General features: G+C 36.7%; 1 protein-coding gene across 6 annotated transcripts in view; it reads left to right on the top strand.

Moving 5' to 3' along the window:
- The window catches only part of Tex26 (testis expressed 26), a 44,219-nt gene that overhangs the window by 28,360 nt on the left and 3,419 nt on the right, over window positions 1–12,440 (top strand). For 5 of the 6 annotated variants that reach the window (XR_002398312.2, XM_021236306.2, XM_013075838.3 and 2 more), the window contains one exon: window positions 1,837–6,472. The exons of the other annotated variant lie outside the window; for it this stretch is intronic. Coding sequence is in view for 4 of the 5 variants with exons in the window: in XM_021236306.2 (XP_021091965.1) it covers window positions 1,837–1,898 (62 nt within the window). In the remaining variant the exon portion in view is untranslated. Of the gene's footprint in view, window positions 1–1,836; window positions 6,473–12,440 lie in introns of those variants that run through there. 6 annotated transcript variants of the gene reach the window in all.

Consider the following 12,440-nt stretch of genomic DNA (forward strand, 5'->3'; position numbering starts at 1 on the left):
ATAGGACACACGTGTAAATACCAAATAGTTTCTCTAGTGTGAAAAACTGAAAGTATAAATAAGGATTCAAATGATTAAAATGAATAATTGATAATTTGAAATAGGAAAAAGTCCAAAGGTGTAGGGGTGGTGGGAGGCAAAGCGGAAAGGAAAGAAGGGAAAGGAAAAATTATGAGAAAAGAAAAATAATGGAAACAAAATCTATGTAAATAGAGAAGGGTGGAGGGGGTAAAGGGCACACAGGTAATAGGGAAAAAAATAAGAACCAAGGTACGTCATGTTCAGGTATAAATGTAAAAGTATTGTATACCTAAAATGTACCAATAAAAGAATTTAAGGGAAAAAAATAATACATTTATTTACTTAATAAACTTCATTGATTCAATACCTATAATGATTACTAGATATAAGATATGGATAAAAGCCCCATTTTATCAGGGAGCTCATTGTCTGATATGGAAAACTTATACAGAGCTGTACTATCACAAGTTCTAATCAAAGTTATAATCAATTTGATTATATGAGAAGGCTGTGCAGGATACTCCTAGTTCTGTAAGTCCAGGGAATGAGGTAAGGTTACTCAAAGGAGGTGTACTTTAAGTCTTAAAGATGAATCTGCATGAGAGGTAAGGTCATTCCTGAAGGAAGAAACAACATAAAACCACAGAGACATGAATCTGTATTTACGCACAATAAATATGGGTAGCATTTGAATTAGACTTAACAGTTAAATTGGCATTAAATTTGACACTTTTTAACTGATGGATGCCAAACTTGATTCATCTGATATGCATATCTTTGGTACCTGAAAAAAATTAATGCTTATTTTAATAAAAATCTTAAAAGTTTAAAACTAGGGACAATGCTTAAAATGAATAAGATTAATTGTTGAAGATACGGAGCAATCAGAACTCTCATATGTTAGGGAATGCATGCACACAACACATACACACACCCCTGGCTTATGGACGACAAGTGGCATTTCTGATATTGAACAGGATATCATGAATATTAAGCAGGGAAATATGTTATCACTTGGACTTGTTTCTTTTTGATTTTGGATACACAGATGAGAATGTCTGGGAATAAGAAAGTTTTGGAGCTCCACTCTACTTTTCTTTCTTATTTTTTACAAAGTACGTTATTAAAATTAAGGAGTCATCAGTGTTCAGAAACACTGCAGAGGGCTTCATTTCACAGAAGAATAAATGGAGGGAGGGAGCTGAAGAGCTTTCCCAGGGTCAGTTAGTGCTCAAGGATAGCAAAGCCTGCCAAATTTCTATCCTTATAATGCCAAGGGATAGAAAACATCCCTGGCTTCTACGCAAACTTTGGAACCAGTCTCCATTGTTTGTCATCACCATTTGTTACTGAGTATCTAGTAATGAAGGAGGAGGCCCCTATTTATTAACAGTCTTTGTTGGGCTAGGCACTGTGTAGGTGCTTCATATACAGTGTCCTTAATCCATTCCAACAACAGTGCAAGGTACATACCATGATCTCTATTCACAGACGAGGAAATGAAGGAGGAGAGAGGTTAAATGACCCATGCATTCTTGGCAGGGAAGAGCTGAAACTTTAGTGTGTTTCTCTCTAAAATCCATGTTCTTTTCAATAAGGCTGAAGATCGCTTGAATACTGAGTTTACCTTCTTAATGATTATACAACTATGTACCTTTAGGTATTAGACATAATGTCCTTTGATTCTTTTGAATTCTTATCAAATTCATGAATATGGTACTACTATCAGGTATTAGCCTCCTTCCTAGAATTTTTCTCTTTAGTATTTTAATACCTGCATGGAAATTTTCTTCCTGTTTTTCTTATAATTTTCAGACAGACAAATACTTGACCGCTTTATCCGTTCTCACTGTGACATCAACAAAGGGAAGAAATGAAAATAGTTCGGATGAAGAAAACCTGAAGATTAGTGGAAACACAAGTGTTTTATCTATTCATTTTGTCAATAATCAAGGATACATAAGATGCAAGTTGCTTCAGATATGTTGTGATAGTCATGAGTTTATACATTTCACTGTTTTATTTTTAAACAATAAAATATTTAAGCTTATAAATATCCCCCTGAATATTGCATTACATGTTTCTGATACATTTTGATGTTTTTTTCCTCTTTTGGATACTTGTGCTTTCTATTTTGATGTCTTTTTTGAACCAGGAGTTATATGGAAGAAATTTCTTAATTTCCTGATAATTAGAACATTTAAAAAAATCTTTTCATGGTTGATTTATTTTTGAGCGAAGTAAAATAAAATAAAATCTGCTTTGGGGAGCTGGGGATTTAGCTCTGAGGTTTCGCCGCCTGCTGTGCAAACGCAAGGACCTGAGTTCAATCCCCAGTACCAAAAAAAAATCTGCTTTGGGAAGCTTATCAGTTTTCTCTAATGCTATTAATAAAATATATGATTTATTTGTGTGTCACATGGATATAAGAGCATAAGTTGTTTATTGTGTTTTCAAATCTTTCATATCTTTGCCTTAATTATATACTTGACCTGTGAAATTTTGAAATAATATTAAGACTATCTCACCATTAATGCTTTTGTTAATTTTCCCTTAGATTTCTGAGATATTGGCTGCTATATTATTTATTCTATTAAGATTTATTTATGTTCTCTACAGAATTTCTTCATTGATAAGCTTTTTCTTTATTTTGTGTTCATGTTTACATGTGTTAGGGTTAAGCTTAATTGTGTCAACTCAGTTGGCTTGGGAGCCACTGAGGAGATTAATAAAGGACTCTTACAGGTTATGTCTGGTTGGGTCCTAGAGGTAGGACTTTGGGTACCATATCTGCTCCTTTGCCTCTTCCTCTCTGGCACTGTTCCCTTGTTCTGCTTCCCTACCACCATGAATTAAGCATCTCTGCTGCACCACGCCCTTCCACCATGATGTTTCTGCCTTGGAGCCAGCTAACCATAGACTGAATCCAGAGAAACTGTGAGTCAAATGAAACACCTCTTTTAAGGCATGGGTGGTGGGTATTTTGTCCGAGGAATTGGGAAGCTGACTAATACAACATGTTTCTTTGATCTATTTAATGCTTTTGGCTTTGAATTGCTGTTTTTTTCTTCAGTATTGCAGCTTGAACCCATAGTCTCCTGCATGCTAGGCAATGTCTCTAACACCAAGATATATTCTCAGCCCTTGAATTTTATTTCAAATGATATTAAGGTTCCCATTCATGCCAGTTTATTTTTTCCTTTGCATTTGCTTGGTATAAACTCCTTAACTTCTAGTCTTTTTTAATAACTTTGTTTTAGTGCACTTCTAGAAATTGTGCCTGAATTTTATATTATACTTATTATGGTGCTATATATCTTAAAAACAATTTAATTAGTCTGCAGTTTTTGTGGTGTTTTACATCTTTTTAACATATTCTTTGCCTTCTCCACTGACTGTATCTTAATTGGGACCACCTTTTCTTGTTGTGGGCTTTCTCTTCTCCCTCAGCTTACAGAGTGCCTAAAAGTGGGTTGCCTGAATTATCTGTGGCCTCAGATCAGATCAGCCCACTGCAGTCTCTTTGACCAGAGAAAATGAGGTTCAGGGGGAGGGTGGCTGGCTTTTGTTTTGTGGATAAGCCCCAAAGAAGCTGGGATAAGAGAAGGAATTCTGCTGATGTGCAGGTACAAGTCCCATCTGCAAGATGCAATTTTCTTGGTTGCACAGGTTGGAAAAACTCTGTCCCACTATTTAACCCCCCAGTAGGTTCGCTAGGATGACCAATCTTGGACAGATCTAGAAACCCCAAGTAGCAAATGTATACCTGTACTGGGAGAGATCCTCTCATATCTGCCCATCTAGCACCCACCAAGATTTTTGAGTCTGAGATTATCTCATGGGATCCAGCAGAGACTTCCTTCTCCCATAACCCAGAACCTACTGTTCCAGCACAGTATAAGGGTTCAAAGAGGGTAAAGCTTTGTACCTAATCCAGATCTCCAGAGAATTAGCAGCTTCAGATATTCTCCAGTGTCCTTATCTTAGTCTACTCTTTGCCGCCATAACACCATACTCAAGACTGAGTAATTTATTTCTCACAGTTTGGAAGCTAGGAAATCCAATATCAAGGTGCTGGCATCTGGTAAAGGCCTTATTACTGTGTCATAACATGGTGGAAGGGATCACATGGTGAGCACAAAGGAGTGTGTACTTGGGACCCTCTCTTCTTATAAAGGCAGCAATGCTATCTTGGAGGCTCCATCCTTATAACCTCGTCTAAACTTAATTACCTCCCCAAGGCCCCCACCTCCAAGTACTACCAACATATGATTTGAGGATTAAGTTTCCAACACAGGAATTCTTGTCTTGAATAACAATAACCAGCAGGATTCTTGTAGAGAGGCAGTATGCTTTCTCAGTTTCCTGCCACCAGTGAGGTTTTCTATGGATCATTTGAATCTGTCCTGCTTTTTGCTACTATTTTGTACCAATACAGTACTATACAATCATTCTTCCTCTAGATGAGTACTTTCCTACTTACCAGCTGAGGTTTGCCCTCTTTCCCTTTGCAGACTTTGACTAGCACTTGAGCATTAAGCTGCTTTCATTCCTTTCTTCAAGTGCTAGGACTATGGCAGTAGCCAGCCCAGAACTTTACATGGATTCTCTCTTAATGTTTGTGTAGTGGGACTTTCTGATCATCCTCACAACACTCAGTCCAAAGCCAGTATCCATATTCTACCAGAATCCTGAACTCAACATTAAGAAAACTGAGCAGCCCTTTCATGCCATGTTTATTGAGCACCTACTGTGTGCTAGGCGGTATTTTAGGCCATGAGAATAATAGAATAAGAAAAACAAGTAAAGAGCCTACATTCTAGAGGAAGAGACCAAGAGGCTCCTATTGAGGAGGCATCATTTAAGCTGAAGTTTAAAGAGAAGTCTGCCATGTGAAGAAAAGGGCAACAGCTTTCCAGGCCTCAGGAGCACCAAGCAAGATGCTGAGGCAGGAAAGATCTTAAAGTGTTCTAGCAACCTGAAGAAGGTGGTGTGCCTGAAGCCTAGTGTGTTGACCAAGAACAGAGATGGAGGAACAAGTATGTAAAAGGAGGCCAAAGAAGCAAGGGTCTGGTCATGCCTTGGGTACCTTCATATGTCTTAAAAGCCTGGACTCTTATATTCTAGTTATTATGTACCAGATTTCTGTTGATTCAAGTTATGTATCACCCATGAACATGGTTTGGTTTTATGCTAATTCTTTTTCCAACTTTGAGAAAGTTTTGTGCAGGACTTAAGTTTTAGGCCATGTGGACATGTTTGTGGATACATCTTAAGCTTCCTGTCTATCTCCATGACCAAGTAGGACCCCTGACTTCCTAAATGATTAGTTAAAATTCTCACAAAATCCCCTCTAAATTTCTTCCTGCTACTCCATCATTGACATGCACCTCAGCATTGGCAATGATAATTCTGGTGTTCATTCCTATAGTTTTCCTTTCTCTAGAATGTAATATTAAAAAAATGATACCATGTGTAACCTTCTGTAGCTTCCTGGATTTAGCAAAATGATTTGGATATTCTATTGTGCTGTTAAAAATAATTTGCTGCTTTTATTGTTGAGCATGGCTGCACATACCACAGTTTATGTATTGTTCATGGGTTGAAGAACATCAGGGTTGTCTCCAGGTTTGGGTAATTATGAATAAACTGCTGTGTCAGGTACAGGTTTGCTTGTGAGCAAAGTGCTGTAGTTTGGATATGGAATGTTCCCCAAAGGCTCATGTATTGAATGGAGGCTTGGTCCTCAGCCTGAGGTGCTACTGGGATGTGGTGGGACCTTTAAGAAGTGGGTCCACGTGGAAGAAAGTTAGATCATTGGAGGTGTGCCTTCCAAGGGGGAGATTGTGACTCTGGTCTCTCTCCCTCTCCCTCTCCCTCTCTCTCTCCCTCTCCCTCTCTGTCTCCCTCTCTCTCTCATTTTCTCAGCTTCCATATCTGGTGCACTCCCTCCATGATGTATTTTGCCACCACAGGCAACACAGTCAACCCACCAAGGACTGAAACCATGAGCCAAATTAAACTTTTCCTCTTTTTAAGTTGCTTATCTCAGGTGTTTGGTCATAATGACAGAACACTGACTGATACTAAGACAGAAGATGACTAAACATGCCCCCGAGGGTTCATGTATTGGGAACTTGGTCTTCAGCCTCGTGATGTTGAGAGGTGATGGGATGGTTAAGAAGTGGGGTCTAGTGGGAGGTTTCAAGCCAGGCCCTTTGTGGCCCTCTGGCTTCTTCTCTCACCAAGTGATCTCTCCCTGTCTCCTGCATCCTCATCAACATGTTGTATACAATGCATTGAGGTACCCAGGGAAGCCCTCACCAGAACTGGAGCTATGTTGTTTATACTTTCTCCCTCCAATGCTGAACTAAATAAACCATTTTTCTTTATAAGTAACCCAGCCTCAGGTATTTTGTTATAGCAACAGAAAAGAGACTAATGCAAACAGAGTTTTCATTTTCCTTGGGCAAATATCTAGGAGTGGGCTTACTGTGTTATATGCTTATTTAACTGCACAAGAAAGTGTTCAACCATTTCAAAAATGCTGTACAATTTTGCATTTCACCAGCACCATATGACAATTACTGTTGCACTATACCTATATGAGCAATTGGTATAGTTAATTTTTATTTTCTGTTTGTACTGGTTGCTATTCTAATAGGTGTGTGATGGCATCACCTTGTGGTTTTAATATACATTTTTCTAATTAGAATGATATTTATAAAATTTTCGTGACTATTTATAACCCATACATCTTCTCTGAAAAAAAATTTATTCAGATTTTTTGCTCAGTTTTTTACATTAGGATGTCTGTATTTTTATTGTTGAGTTTGGAGATTTTTCTCACTATAATACTATGAAAGTTCTTTTTCAGAAATATAATTTGCAGTTTATTTTTTCCCAATCTGTGGTTTGTCTCTTCATTTTCTTAACAGAGTTTTTAGTAGAGTAAAAGCTGAAACCAAGGTCATGCAGATTTCTTTTTCTGCTTTTCAGAGTTTCATAGGTTTAGGTTGTACACTGAGATCTGTGGTCCATTTTGAGTTAATTTTTGTATAAGTTGTGAAGCATGGGTTGAAGTTTACCGTATTTTATGTTATTATTTTATATGTGGCTGTCTAGTTGTTCTAGCATCATTTGTTTAAAAGACTACCCTTTCTCCATTGAATTCATCTTTTTGCATATTTGTCAATAAATCAGTTCAGTGTCTTTAAGTGGGTTTATACTTGAAATCTCTACCACTGATCCATGTTTCTATCCTTTAATACCACATTGTCTTGATTACTATAATTTTAGAAGTCTTAAAAATCAGATAGTGTTTTTCTTCAAAATTGCTTTTGCTATCCAAGTTTCTTTTCTTTTCTATACAAATTTTGGAATTAGCTTGTTGATATATACCCAGAAGAAACATTCTTGGAGTTTAAAGTTGAAATTTATTGAATCCATAGATCAAATAAGAGGAGAATTAATACAATTTTGGTCTTTCAATCCATGAATCCTAAATTTCCTTTTATTTATTTTGGTCTTTGATTTTTTTTTATCAGTGATTATAGATCTTGAACATTTTATTAAATTTATATCAAAGTATTCCATTGTTGAAGTGCTATCAAAAATAACACTGAGTTTTAAATTGTGAATCCCAGTTGCTCACTTATTTAGTGTATTGAAATACCAGTGATTTTTGTATGTTGATATTTCATTCTATGACTTTGGTAAACTTACTTGTTAGTCTAGGAATAGTTTTATAAATTCTCTGGGATTTTCTATGTATAAAATTATGTCATCTGTGGGTAGTTTTATTTCTTTTATTCTCTTTCCAATCTCTATGTCCCTAGTTTACTTTGCTTGTTTAATCATCCTGGCTAGAGCTTCAAGTACAATTATGAATAGGAGGGACAAGAGAGAACACTTGCCTTGTTTCTCAACTTTGGGAGAAAATATGTTGTCTTTCAACATTAGGTATGATGTCATGCTAGTCAGCTTTCCATTATTGTAACAAAAATACCTAAGAAAGTCAACTTGAATAAATGTTTATTTTGGGTCATGGTTTCATTCGTAGTTGGTTGGCCACATTGCTTTTCGGCCTGTGGCAAGGCAGTATATCTTGGTGGGGAGCACATGGTAGAGCAAAGCCTCTTACCTCACTGCAGCTGGGAAGCAACATAGAGAAGAAGGGTCAGGACCTAATATTATTCCTTTCCTCGGTGCACTTCTGTGACTTAACTTCCTCCCACTGGGCGCCACTTCCTAAAGTTCCTACCATCTTCCAGGAGTACCAAAGCTAGTAACCAAGCCCCTAACACACAGGCATTTGGTAGACATTTATCCAAACCAGTAGGTATTAACTGTGAGTGCTCTATAGATGCCTTTTTACAGATGAAATAGAAATTTCTTTTTATTCCTAGTTTACTCAGAGTTTTGCTTTCTTTAATTATGAATCATGAATATTTCCAAACGCTTTTTCAGAATATATTGAGCTGATCGTGTGGCTTTTCTTCTTTGGTCTTTTAATATGAAGATTTAATGTTGATTTTCTTAATGTCAAAAGAGCCTTCCAATTCTGGGGAAAATCCTTTTTATAAATTGTAGAATTTACTAATTTACTAAATTTTTAGACGATTTTTACATGTTCATGAGAGATATTAGTCTGTACTTTTCCTTTTTGCATTTTCTGTCTGCTTTTGGTATCAAAGTAATGCTTGCCTTACAAAATGAGGAGGAAAGGAATCCTTCCTCATCTATTTGTGGAGGAGATTGTATGAACTGGTGTTATTTCCTCCTTAAATATTTGCTAGAATTCACTAATAAAATCATCTGATCCTGCATTTTTTTGTATGTGAGAATTTAAAATTACAAGTTCAATTTCTAAATAGACATTATCTAAATAAACTATTCTAGTTCTCTTTTTCTTCTTTTTGAGACAGGGTCTCAATCTGTTGCTCCAGCTGGCCCCAAACTCCTGCTTTTGATTGATCCTCTTCCCTAATCTCCTGAGTGCCTGGGACTACAGACATGTGCTCGCACACACCTGGCTCACCTACTTGTTCTTTTTTTTTTTGTTACTGGGGGATCGAACTCGGGTCCTTGCACTTGCGCAGCAGGCGGCAAAACCACTGAGCTAAATCCCTGGCCCACCTACTTGTTCTTGAGTGAGCTTAACCGGTTTATGTCTTCCAAAGAATTCACTCAGTTCATTTAAGTTCTCAAATTTACAAATATAGCATTGTTTATAGTATTCCTATATTTCCTTAGGGTTAACTATGGGTTATATCTATGATTCGCATATTGATGGTCCCTCTTTTACTTCTAATATGCCTAATTTGTTTTCTCTCTTCCCCTCCCCATGCATCTGTGCAAACAATGTGTATGTTCCTTTGGGTACAGTGTTCGATTAAAATAATTAAGTTTATCAATAGTGTAGTTCAAAACTTCTGTATTTTTACTGATTTCTTGTCTATTTGATTTATCAGTTATTGAGAAAAGAATGTTCAAGTCTTCAACTATAATTGTGGACTTACTTATTTCACCTTTCTGTTATATCAGTTTTTTCCTTCAAGTTTTGAAGTTCTATTATTAGATGCAAACACATCGCTATGTTTTTTAGACTTGATCTTATTATGTGAAGAACCTCTACATCCCAGATCAGATGGGTTTCTTGTAGATGGGACATAGAGAGGCTTTTTTATCCAATCTGATAGTCTCTAATTTTCAATTGACAGAGTTTGACCATTCACATTTAATGTACTTATTATATGGTTGGACTAAAATCTTTCATCTTCATATATTTTTTTAAACATATGTACTCTGTTCATTTTTATTTTTTATGGCCTCTTTGATTAATTCAGTGACTTTTTTATTATTCCACCTTTATCTCCACTATGAACTTATGATTTATGCTGCTTTTCGAATTTTTTTAGTGGTTGCCCTAGTTTTTCTAATACACATCTTGAATTAATCAGATTCTACTACCAAATAATATTTTACCACTTCACATTTATTTTAAAGTCCTTATAAACTTTTCTTTCCTTGACTTTGTGATATTGTTACCATAGTTTTATTTTTAAATATGCTACAAACATGTTTATATTACTTTTTAAATTGTATTTTAGAAATTTTTGTAAGACCATTTATTATATGGCAGTATTCTTTATTTCTTTGCATAGATCTGATATCATATTCCTCCTCCTAAAGAATTTTGTTAAACATTTCTAGTTTTTCCTGTGTTAACTTAGAAGTTCAGGTGGATTTGAATTTAGCTGCTTTTAGAATTATCTTCAATACCCTAAAGGTTTCAAACTTTCTTCACTTTGTGTTGGTCTAAAAAAAACCTCTCTATTTCTCATTTGTTTATAAAGGATAATTTTTGTTAAAGAATTCCCATCTGACAGATTTTCTTTCAGACTCTTAAATGTGTCACTCTATTGGCTTGCTGTTTGTGTTACTTCTAACAAGGGTCTACTGAAATCTGTTGGGCCTCTATTGTAATGCGTCTTTTCTCTCTGGTTGTCTTCAAAATTTCTTTTATTTTCAGCAGTTTAAATATAATGTGAAATTTTTTATTGTTTGGTTGATTTTTGTATTTGTCTTGTCTGATGTCCTCTGAGCTTCTTAAATACATGATTTGGTGTCTATCATTTATTTGGAAAATTCCCAGCCATTGTTTTTTCAAATACTTTTCTGCCCTTCTCTCTTCTCTTCTTCTCTAATTCCAATTACTGTACCCATCATTTGAGATCACCACACAGTTCTTGGGATGCTTTGTTCTATTACTTTCTGATAGCTTTTTCTCTTTATGTTCCGATTATTGAAGTGTCTATTGAAGTTCACTTCTAATAAACCTTTGTTAAGTTTACTGATTCTTTTATTGTCTGTGTAAAGTCTGCTGTCCAGCCCAGTATAGGAGTTCTTCTTCTCTGTTGCCATATGAATTTCTGTTACTAACATTTCCAATTGCTTCTTTCTTGTAGTTTCCATCTCTGTACTGAAATTACCTATCTGATGGTACATATTGTCCAACTTTCAGTTGGAGACTTTAACATTTTAATAATTATAGTTACTTAAAGTTCTCTGTAAGGGATTTTCAATATTTGTACCATATCTGTGCCTATTTCTATTGATTGCTTTGCCTCTTGGCAGTGTGTTGATTTATAAATTGACTTTTCATGTGTTCTAGAATGGGATGAATAGTTTTCATGCATAAGAAATGGGCATGCTTTTTCTCCTAGTTGGTAGTTTACTGTGAATGTAAGTGTCAAGAGTCAAACTGGGCTTGAGGTTTGTTTTGGCTATGTGTCTTGGTACATTTTGGATGGTACATCAAAATATCATAAACTCAAAGGCTTATAAACAATCATGAAAATGTATTTGTCACAATTCTGGAGGATGAGAAGCTTAAGATCAAGGCAATAGCAGATTCAGTATCAGGTGAGGGCCTATTGCCTAATTTATAGATTTCACCTTTCTGTGTCCTCACGTTGTAGAAAGGGTTGAAGAGCTCTCTTCAACCTGTTTTATAAGAACACTATATTCACAAGGACTGAATTTTCAAGCTTTATTACTTCCTGAAGGCCTTACTTTCTAATACTCTCACCTTGGGGTAAGGATTTATGACACAAATATTCCACCATACCACCATGGTTACCCTGAGTGCACTGTAGTCTTCAAATTCCTCTAACAATACCTATATTTAGAGCAGAAACTCTAGAAGGTGTTTCTCAATTTCTGTTCTGTGCTCAGCTTTAGGTCTTTCTAGTGTGATATATTTCCACACTCCTATGGTTCTCCCTGCAGTGTTCTACTGCTACTGATTACTCAATGCTTTTTAGACTTGAGGTTGGGGTGCTCTCTAGGGAAGCCTTATTCTTAACCAGGCGCTATATTCTTGAGTCTCAGGGTATGGCCCTCTAAGAGCCTTACTTCTTTCCTAGCTATAGTTCTGGCCCCAGCACTTATTCTTGCCCTTCTTACACAGACAGAGGGTACCTTCTGTTCCCTTCCCCTGGCTTCCATGGGTTTTCACCTTGACCCTAAGGGCCATGGTACTTCTCCTCCTCCAGCAGAGTAAGACTTTTGTTCCTATGAGAGAGGCCTGGGTGGGACTTTATGCTCTTCCTGAAGACCATGGTTTATATTTGGAATCTTCCTGTACCCCCTGCAAAGCCTCATGCACTCAAAGGTAGGCTCTCTGAAACATGACTGGATTAGAGGGGCTGTACAGCTGATTTGCTTTTAGGTGAGGACTAGTTTGAAAGAGGCCAGTGACTGGGAAGTGTGGCCTGGAAGGGTTTTCTCCCTTCTCTGCGCTCCCTTCACTCTCTGCTTCCTGGTCGCCATGAGATGAGCAGCTTTTCCTCCACCAGGCCCCTCTGTCATGCCATTCTGCCTCAGAGCCAGCTGACCATGGAGTGAAATCTCTG

The sequence above is a fragment of the Heterocephalus glaber genome, unplaced genomic scaffold, assembly GCF_053883595.1.
Source record: "Heterocephalus glaber isolate CG9 unplaced genomic scaffold, H.glaber_assembly_v1.0 deba00001720, whole genome shotgun sequence".
Classification (NCBI taxonomy): Eukaryota; Metazoa; Chordata; class Mammalia; order Rodentia; family Bathyergidae; genus Heterocephalus; species Heterocephalus glaber.